Raw genomic sequence first — 17,957 nt, forward strand, 5'->3', positions numbered from 1 at the left:
AGGGCTTTAGTTCTTCCCCCACCTGTGAAGTCTGCACACCTGATTCATGCCTTCTCCCGAGTTCTGGCCAGGAGGCCTCTTGCCCCCTCAAATTGTTACAAAGTTCAGCGAGATAATTCCTTCTGTCTGTGTAGTTTTACCCTGTGGTTCTCTGGCCACCTTCCCAATGGATCCCTGTGATGCCAGGCAAGAATGGGCTGCTTGGGGACCCACCAAACTCCCAGAGCCTTTCTGCTGCTTCCTCTACCCCCATATTTCGCTCAGCTCTCCAACTTGACTCAGCTCCAGGTAAAGTCAGAAACTTCTCCCACAAACAGACCTTCAGTTTCTCCAGTGGGGGTGTGTGTTTGGGAGGAGAGGGTCTCCCTTTCTCACTTCCGCAGTTGGGGCACTCACAGTACTTGGGGTGTCTCCTGGGTCCTGCAGGAGGAGTCCACTTTCTCTCAGGATTGCTGGTTTGTTCTTGTAGTTGATGTGGAACTGAAATTCACAGTGCAAGCCTCTGCATGCTGCTATGTCCGAAGCTGCAATCTAAAACTGCCTCCCATCTACGATGATCCCCTGAATCTCCCCTTTATTCTTATAAATAAATATTCAGTTGGACAGACATCTACTGAGGTTGTCATCTGTGACAAGACATTGGGAGTACAAACCAAATAAGCATCACAGCATCTTCATCAGGAGTAGATTCCATCTCAGGAAACCACTTTCTTTGCACACCCATAAGAAGCAATTCCTCATCCATTGAAGTTATATCATGAATTTGCAGCAATTCAGTCACATTTTCAGGCTCCACTTCTATTTCTAGTTCTCTTGCTATTTCTACCATATATGCAGGTACTTCCTCCAAATGATTTCTTAAGGTTATCATGAAGGTTGGAGTCAACATCTTCCAAATTCCTGTTAATGTTGACATTTTGACCTCCACCCATGAATCACAAATGTTTGTAATGGCATCTGGAGTGGTGAATCCTTTCCAGAAGCTTTTCAATTTACATTGCCCAGATCCATCAGAGGATCCATTTATGGCAGCTACAGCCTTACAACGTGTATTTGTTAAAGAATAAGACTTGGAAAGTCAAAATTATTCCTTGGTCCATGAGCTGCAGAATGGATATTGTGTTAGCAGGCATGAAAACAGGATTCATCTCCTTGTACTTCATCAGAGCTCTTGGGTGACTGTCTGCATTGTCAGTGATCAGTAATATTTTGCAAAAAATATTTTTTTCTGAGCACTAGGTCACAATAGTGGGCTTAAAATTTTCAGTAAATCATTGTGCCAACAGTATGCTATCATCCAGGCTTTGTTGTTCCATTTATTGAGCACAGGCAGAGTAGATTTATCCTGTGCTAGTAGTATCTTAAGGGTCCTAGGATTTTCAGCATGGTTAGAGAAATTAATAAATTACTTCAACTTAAAGTCGCTAGTTGCATTAGTCCCTAACAAGAGAGTCAGCTTGTTTTTGAAGCTTTGATCCCAGGCATTAACTTCACCTCTCTAGCTATGAAAGTCCTAGATGACATCTTCTTTCAATAGAAGGCTGTTTCATCTCCATTGAAAATCTGTTGTTTAGTGGAGCCACCTTCATCAGTTATCTCAGCCAGATTTTCTAGATAACTTGCTACAGCTTCTTTAGCACACTTGCTGCTTCACCTTGTACTTTTATGTTATGGAGATGGCTTCAGGTTTTGGTTTCAGGACATGTTGTGTTGCTTTGATCTTCTATCCAGACCACTAAAACTTTCTCCATATCAGTAATAAGGCTGTTTCTCTTTGTGTGTTCACTACAGTAGCTCTTTTCAATTCCTTGAAGAATTTTTCCTTTGCATTTACAAGTTGGCTGTTTAGCACAAGGGTCATAGCTGTCAGTTTATTTTGGCTTTTGATATGCTTTCTTCATTAAGCTTAATCATTTCTAGCTTTTGATTTAAAGTGAGCAATGTGAAACTCTTCCTTTCACTTGAACATTTAGAGGGCATTTACAGGGGTATTGTCAATATTATTGCATATCAGAGAACAGTGTCCCAAGGAAAGGGATAGAGGTGGGGGAATGGCCTGTACGTGGAGCAGTCAGAAGCCACAGAAACATATTAAGTTCTCCATCTTGTATGCACATGCTTGATGGCACCCCAAAACAATTACAAGAGTAATATCAAAGATCACTGATGACAAATCACTATAACAAATATAATAATAATGAAAATGTTTGAAATATTGTGAGAATTATCAAAATGTGACACAGAAATGTGAAATGAGAGCATGGCTTTGGAAAAATGGCACCTGTAGACTTGCCTGACACAGGGTTGCTACAAACCTTCAATTTGTAAAAAAACAAGTATCTGCAAAGTACAATAAGATGAGCACAATAAAATGAGGCATCCTGTAGAAGGAAGAAAATAATAAAGATCAGAGCAGAAATAAATGAAATAGGACTAGAAAACAGTACAAAGAGTCAAAGAATCTAATAATTTGATTTTTTAAAATATAGACAAAGTTGAAAACCTCTTCAGCTAAACTTAAGAAAAAAGAGAAGACCCAATAAATAAAATCGGAAATGAAAAAGGAGACATCACAACTGATAGCACAGAAATATAAAGGATCATAAGAGACTGCTACAAACATTTATACATCAACAAATTGGATGATGTAGAAGAAATGGATAAAGCTGTAGATGGATACAGCCTATAAGGACTGAATCACAAAGATACAGAAAATCTGAAAGGATCAATAATGGGTAAGAAGATTAAATCAGTAAAGTCTCCATCAAGGGAAAGCCCAGGATCTGATGATTTCACTCCTGAATTCTGCGAGACAATTAAGAAAGAATTAACACAAGTCCTTTTTGAACTCTTCCAAAAAATTACAGTGAAGTGAATACTTCCAAACATATTTAATGAGGCCAGGATTACCTTGATACCAAATCCGGTTAGAACTTTATAAGAAAAGAAAATTACAGCTCAATATCCCTGATGAGTACAGATACACAAATCCTCAACAAAATGCTAGTGAACTGAATTCAACAGCACATGAAAGGGATCATTTACCATGATCAAGTAGGATTTATCTCAGGGATTCAAGGATGGTTCCAAATATGCAAATCCATAAATGTGATAAACCACATTGACAGAATGAAGGACAGAAACCATATTATAATCTCAATAGCAGCAGGAAAGGCATTCAACAAAATTCAACATTCTTTTATAATAAAACTCTCAGCAAATTAGGTACAAAAGGAACGTACATCAACACAATAAAGACCATATATGACAAACCCATAGCTAACAACATATTTAACTGAAAAGTTGAAAGCTTTTCCTCTAACAGCAACAACCAGAAAAGAATGCTGACTCTTGCCACATCTAGTCAGCATAGTACTAGAAGTCCTAGCCAAATCAGTTAGGCAATAGAAAGAAATAAAAAGCATCCAAATTGTAAAGAAAGAAGTTAAATAGTATGTTTGCAGATGACAGGATCTTACATATAGAAAATTCCAAACTTTCTACCAAAAAACTGTTAGAACTAAAAAATGAATTCAGTAAAGTCACACTGAACATAAAAAAATCAGTAGCATTTCTATACACTAACAATGAATTAGCTGGAAAAAAAAAAAACAGTCAAGGAAATATTTAGGAATCAATTTAGCCAAGGAAGTATAAGATCCGTGTACTGAAAAGTATAAAACATTGATGAAAGAAACTGAAGACACAAATAAGTGGAGTGATATCACATTCATAGATATTCCTTGTTCATGGATTAGAAGAATTGATAATCATAAAATGATAAAATGCCCATTCTACCCAAAGCAATGTGTTCTATGCAATGTATGCTAATCAATGTGTTCTAAGCAAAGTGTTCAATGGAGTTACTATCCAAATTCCAGTTACCTTTTTACATAAATGGAAAAAACAATCCTAAATTTTATATGGAACTATAAGACTGAATAGTCAAGCAATCCTTAACAAAAAGAACAAAGCTGGAAGCATCACACTACCAAATTTGAAAATCTACCACAAAGCTATAGTAATCAAAACAGCATGGTATTGACCCCAAAACAGACACATAGACCAATGGAACAGAATAAGGAGACAAGAAATAAATCCAAGAATTTTTGGTTATTTGATTTTAGACAGAGGCTAAGAACATATAATAGTGAAAACACAGTTTCTTCAATAAATAGTGTTGGAAAAGCTGAAATGAAATTAGACCTTTAAGGTAGTCTGTTTTCTGCTGCTATAACAGAATACCACAGACTGGGTAGTTTATATAAAGAGAAGATATTTATTTGTTTTGTGGTATGGTGGCTGGAAGGTTCAAGAGCATGGCACTGGCATCTGGAGAGGGTCATCCCATGTTGGAAGGCAGAAAGCAGAAGTGAGCACTCAAGACAGAGAGAGGAAATTGGGCCGAACTCATCTTTTTATCAAGAGCCCTCTCCTATGATAATTAATCCACTCCCTTAGTAAGGGCATTAATCTATTCATGAAGTTAGAGCCCTCATAACCTAATAACCTCTTAAAGGCTCCACCTCCCAATACTGTGAAATTGGTAATTACATTTCAGCATGAGTTTCAGAAGGAACATTCAAACTATAGCAACCCTAATTCACACAACTTAAAAAAATCAACACAAAGTGGGTTAAAGCCTTAAACATAAGGCCTGAAACTGTAGAACTATCAGAAGAAACATAGGAGAAAAGCTCCATGATATTGGTTTGGGCAATGAGTTTTCATATATGAACCCAAAATACAGGCAACGAAAGTGAAAATAGATAAATAATATTACATCAAAGTGAAAAGCTTCTACACAGCAAAGAAAATAAGAAACAGAGTGAAGAGACAAACTTTGGAATTGACAAGTATACTTGTAAACCATACATCTGATAAGGGGTTAATATCCAAAATAAAAAGGAACTCAAACAACACAATAATAAGAATACAAAAAAAGATTAAAAATGGGCAAAGGAGCTAAGGACCTGATGGATAGATTTCTCAAAAGAAGACATACAAATGGGGAACAGATACATGAAAAAGTGCTCTTTTTCTTGTAAATTTGGTTGAGTTCTTTATAGGTTCTGGATATTAGCCCTTTGTCAGATGAGTAGATTGCAAAAATTTTCTCCCATTCTGTAGGTTGCCTGTTCACTCTGACGGCAGTTTCTTTTTCTGTGCAGAAACTCTTTAGTTTAATTAGATCCCATTTCCCCATCAAAAAGTGGGCAAAGGATATGAATAGACACTTCTCAAAAGAAGACATTCATACAGCCAACAGACACATGAAAAAATGCTCATCATCACTCGCCATCAGAGAAATGCAAATCAAAACCACAATGAGATACCATCTCACACCAGTTAGAATGACAATCATTAAAAAATCAGGAAACAACAGATGCTGGAGAGAATGTGGAGAAATAGGAACACTTTTACACTGTTGGTGGGACTGTAAACTAGTTCAACTATTGTGGAAAACAGTGTGGCGATTCCTCAAGGATCTAGAACTAGAAATACCATTTGACCCAGCCATCCCATTACTGGGGATATACCCAAAGGATTATAAGTTATGCTGCTATAAAGACACATGCACACGTATGTTTATTGCAGCACTATTCACAATAGCAAAGACTTGGAATCAACCCAAATGTCCATCAGTGACAGACTGGGTTAAGAAAATGTGGCGCATATACACCATGGAATACTATGCAGCCATAAAAAAGGATGAGTTCTTGTCCTTTGTAGGGACATGGATGCAGCCGGAAACCATCATTCTCAGCAAACTATCGCAAGAACAGAAAACCAAACACCGCATGTTCTCACTTATAGGTGGGAATTGAACAATGAGATCACTTGGACACAGGAAGGGAAACATCACACACCGGGTCCTATTGTGGGGAGGGGGGAGGAGGGGAGGGATAGCATTAGGAGATACACCTAATGTCAATGACGAGTTAATGGGTGCAGCACACCAACATGGCACATGTATACATATGTAACAAACCTGCACTTTGTGCACATGTACCCTAGAACTTAAAGTATAATGAAAAAAAAAAAAAAGAGGGGAAAAAAATGCTCAACATCACTAATCATCAGGGAAATTAAAATTAAAATGACGATGCGGTATCACCTCACACCTGTTAGAATGGCTATTACTAGAAAGACCAAGGGTAAGTATTGGCAAGGATGTGGATAAAGGGGAACTCTTACACACTGTTGGTGGGAATGTAAAATAATATAGCCATTAAGGCAAACAGTATGGAGATTGCTCAAAAAATTAAAAATAGAACTACCATATGATCAAAAAATTCCACTCCTGGATATATATATATATATATATGTAAATTAGTGATATATATGCACAGTGGAATGCTATTCAACCTTTTAAAAGAAGGAAATTCTGTCATTTGCTACAATGTAGATGATCCTGGAGGACATTATATTAGTGAAATAATGTAGTCACAGAAAGACAGACACCACTTGATTGCACTTATATGTGGAATTTTAAAAAGTCAAACTCATAGAAACAGAGTAAAACAGTGATTATCAGAGGCTGGTGGGTGCAGGAAATAGGGGGTTCTTGGTCCAAAGATGCAAGATTTCAGTTAGACACAAGGAATAAGTTCAAGACATCTATTGTTCATCATGGTGACTATAGTTAATAACCATGTATTATATGCTTGAAAATTACTAAAAGAGTAGATTTTGTATTCACACTCCAAAAAATGATAAGTATGTGAGATAATTCATAAGTTAAATAGCTTGATTTAGCCATTCTACAATGTATGCTTATGTCAAACATGTTACACACCATAAATGTATATGATTTTATTGATTAAAAAATAAATTTTAAAAGATTTGCTGTTTATACTAATTTTTGTAATTTTGAGTTATAGTGCTTTTTGACTTCCCATATTATTGTTGCTTTTGTTTAAAACCTTGTGTCTTTTCTCACAGCTGACGGGAAGGTAACTCAACTTCAATTGATGGATGCCATAAAGACTCTTAAAGGTGAGTAATAAGACATAAAATTAAAATCTTTAGCCTTCACAATAGTATTTTAATAAAGCTATTAAATGTTTGTCCTTGATTATAAGAATACATGTTCATAATACACAAAGCTTGTAGAAAACAAAGGAAGCATAAAAAAGGCAAAAAATCACCCCTAGTTTACAACCAAAGACAAAGATTACCAACGTCTATATTTTGGTACATTTCTTTTAGTTCTTTTTTTATATTTTGCATTGAAATTCTTGGTTTTGATTTTTAGTGTTTGTATTATTTAATGAGTAAAAAAATGATAATCATATTTTATTGATTGATCATTTGTGTCCACTGATACTGAGTTTGTTTCATGGACAAAGAATCACTGTACTACTGTAACACTGAACAACTTCTGTGATCTCTTTATATATTTTTTCTAAGTAATGTAATTTATTCTGGCTTTCTTAAAGTGGTCATGTTTTTGACCTGCACGGAAGTATTGCTGTTATAAATTGGCAGTATTTAAGTTACTTTAGTAACTAAATACATAAGTAGAAATCTAGAAGGGTTGGATGAAGTAGAAGGGAAAAAATACTACTTCTGGTATAGATAGTAAGTAGTGGCCAAAATAATTGAATTATTATCTACTGGTGAAATTTAGTGGTAGACAATTACCAACTTCACATTAAAAAAATTTGGCTTAGGCTGGTCATCAGAGGTATAATTTTGATACTTGAACAAGGATTAATGATATCAGGTTCTGTTGCTAATTTTGCTATTTATTTTATATGTATTTTAAAACAAACATAATCATGCAAGTTTGCTTGAAAGCACAACATGCACAGAGTACTTTTATCTCAGATATTATGTTATGTATATGTGCACATAGATAAACAGATTTTTTTTCCTCTAATTTGTGTCATCTTTCTTAAGGAGACAAGGTTAATGCTAAAAAGCCTAACAATATTCAGGAGAAGTTGGGAGTGGAACTCACAAATAAGGAATCTTGGAATCTACAAGAACACTTACCAGTTGATGGTAAACATTTCTGGCATTGCTGATATTTTTAAAGGAGCATATCTTATCTATGAGAATTAGTTAAACAATACCTATTTTGCCATGTTGCAGCTTTGAAATGTATTCAGAAAGGTTAACTCTTAAATACATTAGAATATTGTCTTCTCTTACAATTCTTTGGTGTCATTGACAGGCTTAAGCAATATCTGAGAGTGACTCTACCATGAGTGACTTAGGAAAAGAAAAACAGATAAAGGAAAATAAGATGGTAAATGAGTAGACATAGAAGGAAAGAGAAGGCCTGAAAGTAAGATACTAAGAAATGGAGAAGAAGGCCAGGAGGAGGTTAGGCAATTAGAGTTTCAAAAGTTCTTGGACGAGAAATGGGGCAGGCTGAAGATCACTCATAGGTGTGATCTGATTCTTTTTTTTTTCTTCAACTTTTATTTTAAATCGCGGGTTACGTGATGTGCAGGATGTGCAGGTTTGTTGCATAAGTAAATGTGTGCCATGGTGGGTTGCTGCACAGCTCAACCCATCACCTAGGTATTAAGGCCAGCATCCATTAGCTACTCTTCCTGATGCTCTTCCCCTTACCCCCAGTGGCAGGTCCCAGTGTGTGTTGTTCCCCCAATGTTTCCGTCTGTCTCATCGTTCAGCTACCACTTTTAAGTGAGAACATGCAGTGTTTGATTTTCTGTTCCTGCATTAGTTTGCTAAGGATAATGGCTTTCAGCTCCATCCATGGCCCTGCAAAGGACATGATCTCATTCCTTTTTGTGGCTGCATAATATTCCATAGTGTATATGTACCACATCTTCTTTATCCACTCTTATTATTGATGGGCATTTGGGTTGATTCCATGTCTTTGCTATTGTGAATAGTGCTACAGTGGACATACTCATGCATGTATCTTTGTAATAGAATTATTTCTGTTCCTTTGGGTACATACCCAGTAACTGGATTGCTGGGTCAAATGGTATTTCTGGTTCTAGATCTTTAAGGAATCACCACACCATCTTTCACAATGGTTGAACTAATTACATTCTCACCAACAGTAGGAAAGCATTCCTGTTTCTCTCAGGGAAATGCAATTTAAAACATAAATAGATCTCACTATTCATCCACTAAAATAACTAAAAATAAAAAGATCAACAGTACCCGTTGTTGGTAGTGATGTGGAGCAATTGAAACTCTTATAATTGCTAGAGGGTCTTCTAACCACTGTGGAGATCAGCATGGTAGTTTCTTAAGAAACTGAACATAAGGCTGGGCGCGGTGGCTCACGCCTGTAATCCCAGCACTTTGGGAGGCCGAGGCGGGCGGATCACGAGGTCAGGAGATCAAGACCACCCTGGTTAACACGGTGAAACCCTGTCTCTACTAAAAATACAAAAAACTTAGCTGGGTGTTGTGGCGGGCGCCTGTAGTCCCAGCTGCTGGGGAGGCTGAGGCAGGAGAATGGCCTGAACCCAGGAGGTGGAGTTTGCAATGAGCCAAGATCGCACCACTGCACTCCAGCCTGGGCAATAGAGGGAGACCCTGCCTCAAAAAAAAAAAAAAAGGAAACTGAACATAAACTTACTGTAAAACTCAGCATTCTCACTCCTATATATTTTTCCAAGAGAAAGAAATGTAAATGTTCTCAAAAATATTTGTACATGAATGCTCATAGCTTTATTCATAAGAGTTAAAAATTGGAAATAATCCTAATGTCCATTTACCCACAAAGGGATCAACAAAGTATAGTATTCATACAATGGAATATTACTCCGCAATATAAATGAATGATTTACAGATAACAGGTCACATTCTGGATGAATTTCAAAACATTATGCTGAGTAACAGAAGACAGACACAAAATAATACTAACTACATGATACTTTTTATGAAATTCAAGAACAAGCAAACGTAATACCAGAAAATACATCAGTGATTGTTTAGACTTATGTTTTAGAGGGACCAACAGCATAGAAAGGGAACTTTTGGGAGATGATGGAAATGTTTTATATCATAATTTTAGTGTTGTTTACATGGGTGTATGTGTTTGTCAAAACTTATCACACTGAACACTTAAAATTGTGGTTTATTGTATGTAAATTATGACTCAACAAAGTTGATTTAAAAAGAGAAATGGAAGTATCAGATATACAGTTTTTAAATAGTTACTCTCAGGAGTGGGAAGGAACAAGGTGAATAAAACTGGAGAAGAGGATGCACTTAAAAAATGTATCTTTTTTTTTTTTTTTTGAGATGGAGTCTCCCTCTTATCACCAAGGCTGGAATGCAGTGGCATAATCTTGGCTCATTGCAACCTCCACCTCCTGGGTTCAAGCAATTCCCCTGCCTCAGCCTCCTGAGTAGCTGGGATTACAGGCGCCTGCCACCATGCCCAGCTAATTTTTGTATTTTTAGAGGGGAGCGGAGTCTCACCATGTTGGCCAGGCTCTCCACGAACTCCTGACCTCAAGTGATCTGCTCACCTTGGCCTCCCAAAGTGTTGGGGTTACAGGTGTTAGCCACCGTGCCCAGCCTCCTATTTTGAATAAATATTTAACTTTGGATTTTTGTAAGTATTTTACATAATTATTTAGCAATTTTTTAAAAAACAGTTTCTAAAAATTGAAAACAAAATCAGATGAACCTGACTTTATATTGATTTGATAGCTTAAAACATAGAAAGGAACTACTTCAAACAATTTTATAAAAAATATGAATTTGACTGTGCACCCCTGAATGGAATATCAAAGGACAAAAATATCTGCAAAGAATGATAACAATAACCCTGAAAATATTTTCAACAATTAGCTTATTATTGTTAGTTTTTGTGGCATTATTCTGAGACTCTTGTGTATATTCTGTGGGATAAAGCAAATGAGTCATTATGTTGATATTGTTGAGAATGGTGACTTTTGGCTTAGGAGAAAGGAAATATTAATTTAGATAAATGAGATTTATTTTAAAACACCCTGGATTGTGAATATATAACTATGATTTCATGATGTAATTTATCTTAAAAATGCATATTTCCTAATTATGTCCATGGAAAAGGCCTGGAACCAATTACTAACTAGCCTTTTATTGAAGAGCACACCTGTCATTCCAATAACCAACTCTCTGACACTGAATGTCCTACAATTCAATTGAGTTCCGACACTGACTACCTAGAGTTAGTGTGGGCCCCACAGTTTAAAATGCTTAATACCACAAGACTACTTTTACTTTAGATTCTAGCCATAAGTCAGTGGGCCATCCACACTGCTGACCAACCAGTAGTAAAAATTCAGAGATTCCTACATCCACCCCTGCTTGGGTTCACAAATTTACTAGAACAAGTCACAGAACTCAGGAAAACACTATACTTAAGATTACTAGTTTATTATAAAGCATACACATGAACAGCTAGATGAAGATATATGTATAAGGTGGCAAGGTGGGTGGGGACAGAGCTTCTGTGCCTTCTTTAAGCATGCCATCCTCCTAGCACATTAATATTATTTACCAACCTAGCAGTTCTCCAAGCCTGTTTCAGTTTTTATCTCGGGTTTCATTATATAGGCATGACTCATTAAATCATTGGTCATATGATTGAACTCAATCTCTAGTCCCTTTCCCTTCTCCAGAGGTCAGGGAATGGGGGTGGTGCTGAAAGTTTAAACTCTCTAATCACGTGATTGGTTTTCTTATAACCAACCTCCTCTGCCGCAAGCTATACAGGGATCCATGCCATGAGTTGCTTCATTAGCATAACTCAAGTATGGTCTAAACGGGCTCCTTATAAATAACAAAGACACTCTCATCACTCTGGGACAGGAACTGAGGACCAAGACAAAATATGTTTTTGTTACAACACAGCCCCTAAAACCCAGATTGTAGTCTCCAAATTCTGTATCTCCCTTCTTTAAAAGGAAGCATGGTGTTATCAGCAGAACGTATCCAAGACATGGCATCAAAGTATGTTAGCAACAGTGAACCAGTACAGGTCTGCAGCAACCTCAATTCTTGCCTCCTCAGAAGAAAGAATTTAATTTGACTAAAGGCCATAAGGCAGAAAGAGAGATTGAGGCAAGTTTTAGAGTAGGAGTGAAAGTTTATTAAAAAGCTTCACAGCAGGAACAAAAGAAAGGAACGTACACTTGGAAGAGGGCAAAGTGGGCAACTTGAAAGACAAGTGTGCACTTTGACCTTTTGACATGCGGTTTTATATGTTGACGTACTTCCAGAGTCTTACATCCCTTCTACCCTGTTTTTTCCCTTGGGGTGTGCTGTGCACATGCACAATGGCCTGCTAGCACTTGCAAGGAGAGCATGCACAGTGTGTTTACTGGAGTTGTATGCCTTGTTCACTTGAGGTGTTCTTCCCTTACCAGCTGAATGTCCCTAGAACGTCATATACCAGTTAAACTCTGTCATTTTGCTTCTTAATGTACATGCTTGAGCCCACTCACCCAACTCTTGAGGTCTTATTGGGAAGCTTCTGATCACCAATTTTAGGTGTTTCTGTTTATTGAGAGGCTACCTTTTCCTGGTGCTGGCTGTGACAGATTATACTTTCAGAGAGAGAGTTAACAACCACCTGACCAGGACCTGATGGGCGCCTGACATTCCTGGTGTATAGGGGTGGGCGGAGCCAGAGTGTCTCCTGCTCTGTTCATGTTCTGACTAGCTACCTCCTGTAAGAATGGCTTTTTGGAGAAATGGCTGATCCCAGGTATGCCAAAGAAAATGTACAAGAAGAGCCTGGAGTATTTCATAGTGTCAGAAAGCAATGAACCTATCCAGTACTACTAGGTTTATATCAAAAGGACTCAAACTCTGACTTGAATGGGTTCCCTCTGGCCAAAGATAGCACAATTTGATCATCAGTAAGAATAATTGCGGTAATTTGAAACAAATCTTTAAATCCATGAGTTTTTAAATGATACTCAAGTGAAACAACAAAACACACAACTAACAAAATCATCACAAATCATCACTGGAAGATTCTAGGAAACAAATTATTTTGAGACTGGTAAATAGAGGGAAATAAGCACTTTCTATACAAACTTTAATTTATAGTAACCAAATAACCGAAGAGGAAGTTTATCTTATGTATTGCAGCTTAGCAGGAAAAGGAATGATTGACATTGAATATGAGGATTTTGCAAACCCTAATAATTTAATGGGTCTAGCCTATAATTATCAGTGATCACTACTATCACTCAAAAATAAAGAAAATTAGACATTATTTTCTGATGAAAATGCAAAATACAGGTTATGGGAAACTCTAAGGGGCTAACAACGTAGTGTTTTCAACAAAAAAAAAAACTGCAGAGAAAAATGAGATAGAGTCAGGACCTATGAATTAAAAGGGACCTGAGTGGCATCTGGAGTAGCCACAGGGTTCTGGAAGCTCCAGATAGTCTTTCAGGTGCTAAGCCTTGGTCCAGCTTCCATCATCCCTTCATAATGGACAATATCCACTCGCTCCTCCTATGGACTATCTTGTGTCATGGGAAATGAAAATAGTTAACACCTTGCATGACCAAATGAACAAAGATGACCAGAGTACTCTTAACTCTATTAGAACTGTTTTTCCTTTTGTATCTGTAATATGGAATGGCATTGTTTTCATGAACTTCTAGAAACTTCACCTGCAAGCTATGCTCCCTGTGTTATCACCATTCTCATTTACAGTATATTTGAGTAAATGATTATGTTTAAAAAGTTACATAGGGCTTTTTGGTCGTCCTAAACTTAAACATTTCACTCATTCCATTTGTAACTGTGATCATATTTTTGTAATGATTTCTGGCCTGATTGAAGGAAATTTGAGAGCTCTTCATTTAAATATTTTAAGTACTTTTGAAGGTTTTAAAATGACTTTTTTTTTATAAGGCATTTATGGTTATTTGAGGTTGTCTGGGATCGTATGAAAGAAAATTAGAACCACACTGTACTTACATTTACCTTGATAGTTTATTTGTGGGTGGCAGTTTTCTCTAGTTTTAGGGAGTGTGGCAGCTCTTGGAATATTTCACAAATTAGAGCTGAAATCTGTATCATCCATTACAGCTGGTTTATGTGGCTAGACTAGGAGGAGAGAAGCAATTAAATGATTATTTGCTAATTATTTTACTCCCATAAAAATGTCTAAGGTTAAGAAAACTTTCAATAAACACAGTTGATCAAGATGGTAGATGATTTACAGTGCTTCGTGAAAGGAAGAAAAAAATAATTCTTTCTGCCTTTGCCTGATATAATCTATACAGTAATAATTTAAGCCATAATTTATTTTAAAGATGAGTGCCTCTTGGGAAACTTCTTTTCTGTTCTAACACTTCCATGTTAAAGTGAAATTATCTTAAAGCTGTATTAGGGCCTATTAGATTACTGACATTTGGATACCTATTTGTTTATTTACTCCATTGAGTCTTTTGTTATGGTTCTGGTTTATAAAAATTTAAATGTTGGGATCCGTACCCCAAACCTCAGCATCATACAATATTCCCATGTAACAAATCTGCACATGTACTCCCGTATCTGAAATAAAAGTTGAAATAAAATTTAAAAATAAAGAAAAAGAAAATGCAGCATAAAAATTTTTAATGAATTCTTGATTTGCTTCAAGGAAAAAGGAGGAAAATGAGAAAATTCAAGAATCTTTTTCTCACCCCTTATCTCATTCCTGTAGGTAATAAGCTGGATCAAGGTTGGAAGAAACATTAATATATGTGAAAATTGAAATCCATAAAAAAGCAAAAGTTTGCATTGTTTTGCTCAATTTAGAAAAGTGAATACCAATAACATTAAAAAGTGTTTGCATGATCTATGTGATTATGGAATTTTTTCCCTAGTAAGGGATTGCAGATGACTTATGAGGGCTAGAAGATATTTTGCTATCAACGTAAGGATTTTTTTTCCCCTCAGCTCAGGCTTACTGTATAGATCTGAAAAATTATTTGTATGAATTGAACAAACCTCTCTATATCAATGTAAAAGCTAAAATAAAATTTTTTTAAAGAGACCTAAAAGATGCAATCGCATTTGCAATTACAGATAACAGACTTTATTAGGATCATTATTTCAACAAACTCATATAAAATTGAGACAATCAGAGAAATATGAACACAAACTGGATACTTGATAATTTAAGGAATACTTGTTAACAATTTTAGCATGATAATGATTTAATAGTCATATTTTTTACAGTTCTCTTATATTTTATTCATACATATTGAAATATTTACAGATGATTTGATATGATGTCTGTGATTTGCTCCTAAATAATTAGGATAGGATGGCAGAAGTAGGTGGGAGTAGAGAAAGATTAAGAATGGATATGAGTTACTAATCATCATATTACTAAATGAAAAGTATTCTAAATGTCCTACTTTCATTTGGAAAGACTGTCATGCAGAATTCTAAAAGAAATTTTAACTTTCTAAATTTATTTACGAAATGTTGGAGTCTTTCACAGTGTTTATAAATCATTATATTTTGCCTTTTATTGCAACAGAAAAAAATAAATCAGATGAAGCAAATAGATGTAATAGAGGCTCTTAAAAATAAGATGAGGCCGGGCACAGCAGCTCATGCCTGTAATCCAAACACTTTGGGAGGCCTAGGCAGGTGGATCACTGGAGGTCAGGAGTTTGAAACCAACCTGGCCAACATGGTGAAACCCCGTCTCTACTAACAATACAAAAATTAGCCAGGCTTGGTGGCAGTCACCTGTAATCCCAGCTACTTGGGAGGCTGAGGTAAGAGACTTGCTTGAACCTGAGAGGTGGAGGTTGCAATGAGCCGAGATTGCACTTACTGCACTCCAGCCTGGGTGACAGAGCAAGACTCTGTCTCAGAAAAAAAAAGTAAGATGAAAAGGCAGTAACTGTGATCCTTTTGCTTTGATTCTTATACCATTTCCTAGTCATCAGAGTGTCAGTCTTGCCACCATATATTAATTGGTTTGTTATTATTTTAGATATGTATCCATTAATATCACATGATAAACTGTTTCATATTTTGGAAAGAAGCTCCAATCTTGATAGGCGAGGAAAAAAACAACCTCTGTGTCTATGCAGCAAAAATGTGAAATAGAGACTTAAGGATTTTATCAGCAATGGAGACTACCTTTTTAGATAGTCTGGACAACATTTATTTGTCTAATGTTTTAATATTAGAGTCCTTGCCTTCAGTGCTATCATCCATTCAGTTTATTAACATTGACTGTGCTCTTATAGTACTAGGTACTTCTCTAGTATTACAGGCATAGGAAATACAGTGGTGAATCAGACAATGTTCCTGCCTTCGTGAAACTCATATTCCCACTAAGGTGAGGGAGAAATTAATAAATAAAAATGAGATGATTTTATAAAGCAATATGTGCTGTGAAAGAAAAAGAAGGTAACATGATCAACAGTGGAAGATGGCAGGGTTACTTTAAATAGGATAGTTAGGGACTGCCTGGTAGAGGAGAGTAACATTTGAACTGACGTTTGGAGTCAGCCTCCTTTTAGAAATCTTGCTGAATAGGATTTTCTTTAACATAAGCCTAATGAAATACATTTTATTTCTAATTCTGATATTAAACCTCATTGCCATTGGATAGATTTTGGACATAGTATTGATAATATATAGACATTGTTTTGGTGTTGTAGAGTCATGATACCTTTTTCATAGTTCTTTCTCTTTTCCAAGAGGGAAAGGTTGCTACTGATAACCTTGACACCATTCTAGAGAAAATGGAAATGAATTTCTCTGATAAGGAATTTGAAGAACTGTCACACAATTGGCCAGGTAATTATGAGTATTATACACACCCTCGTCCCCCTGAAAGGATAATTTGGGATTGTGGGTTTATGATTTCACATTTTTAAAATTCTATTTTTTTAGTTCTTCAAATACAACTGACACATGTTAAGGGAACTCAGTCCAAAAGTAAGCATTTCATTTTGCTGAACTGAGCACTACCTTCATGATATTTTACAATATTCTATGTTTCTTGAAGTAAATTCAAAGAAGCAAAACCCCATGCTAGGCTCTGGAGATGAAATTTATAAAAATATAAAACTTAGTGTTTGTTTTTAAAGGTGCATTAGATTAAGGGAGAAGAGAAATATATAGGCAAAAAAGTATAAGTGAAAATAATTTAGGGGTTAGAAATATCAGCTTATCAAAGGTGCTCACTGAGTACTAAGTGTGACCATGGTCAGTTTTAAGAATGTTGGTGCAAGTGATTGTGCTGCTTTTAAATCCTGCCCCAGCAGCCTACTTGACTTGGAATGGAACAAATGCTGATTTAGGAATCTGACAGATACAGTTTTCAATCTCATACTAACGTTGTGATTTAGGCAAGGTTCTTACTTTTCTGAGACTCAACTTCTTTATATGTTTTTTAATAAAAGGAGTCATAGTAACTTCATAGAAGTATGAGATAGATGCATTATATGAAAGCATCCATCACAATATATGGCTTGGTAGACATGCATTAAATTTCATTTTCTTTCCTTCCTTGAGTGAAAGAGAACAAATTAGAGAGGTTAGGAGATCAAATGATATGGAGGAAAATACTTTAAAATTTTTGCTCTAACTTGGACACAGTAAGGAGAACATCACACACCGGGGCCTGTTGTGGGGTGGGGGAAGCGGGGAGGGATAGCATTAGGAGATATACCTAATGTAAATGACCAGTTAATGGGTGCAGCACACCAACATGGCACATGTATACATATGTAACAAACCCGCGCGTTGTGCACATGTACCCTAGAACATAAAGTATAATTAAAAGTAATAATAATAATAATAAAGAATTCTCTTTATTATTATTATTATTACCCAAAGTGCTTGGAGGACTAGGAGAAACTGGACTGCCCACTACAATGCAGGTAAGAAAGAAGAATATATCTAGAATACACAAGATCTCTCAGAGCGTCTGTTAGTGTTACCACATCCTGGATTATACCAATGGAAAACTATAACAACTCAAT

General features: G+C 36.2%; 1 protein-coding gene across 10 annotated transcripts in view; it reads left to right on the forward strand.

The window, feature by feature from the left end:
* Positions 1-17,957, forward strand: part of LOC103878903 (EF-hand calcium-binding domain-containing protein 3) — a 514,301-nt gene that overhangs the window by 234,700 nt on the left and 261,644 nt on the right. For 9 of the 10 annotated variants that reach the window (XM_031657656.1, XM_031657654.1, XM_021929308.2 and 6 more), the window contains 3 exons: positions 6,946-6,999; positions 7,906-8,010; positions 16,669-16,767. The exons of the other annotated variant lie outside the window; for it this stretch is intronic. In XM_031657656.1, the coding sequence (XP_031513516.1) occupies positions 6,946-6,999; positions 7,906-8,010; positions 16,669-16,767 (258 nt within the window). The remainder of the gene's footprint in view (positions 1-6,945; positions 7,000-7,905; positions 8,011-16,668; positions 16,768-17,957) is intronic. 10 annotated transcript variants of the gene reach the window in all.

This window comes from Papio anubis, chromosome 17, assembly GCF_008728515.1.
Source record: "Papio anubis isolate 15944 chromosome 17, Panubis1.0, whole genome shotgun sequence".
NCBI classification, from domain to species: domain Eukaryota; kingdom Metazoa; phylum Chordata; class Mammalia; order Primates; family Cercopithecidae; genus Papio; species Papio anubis.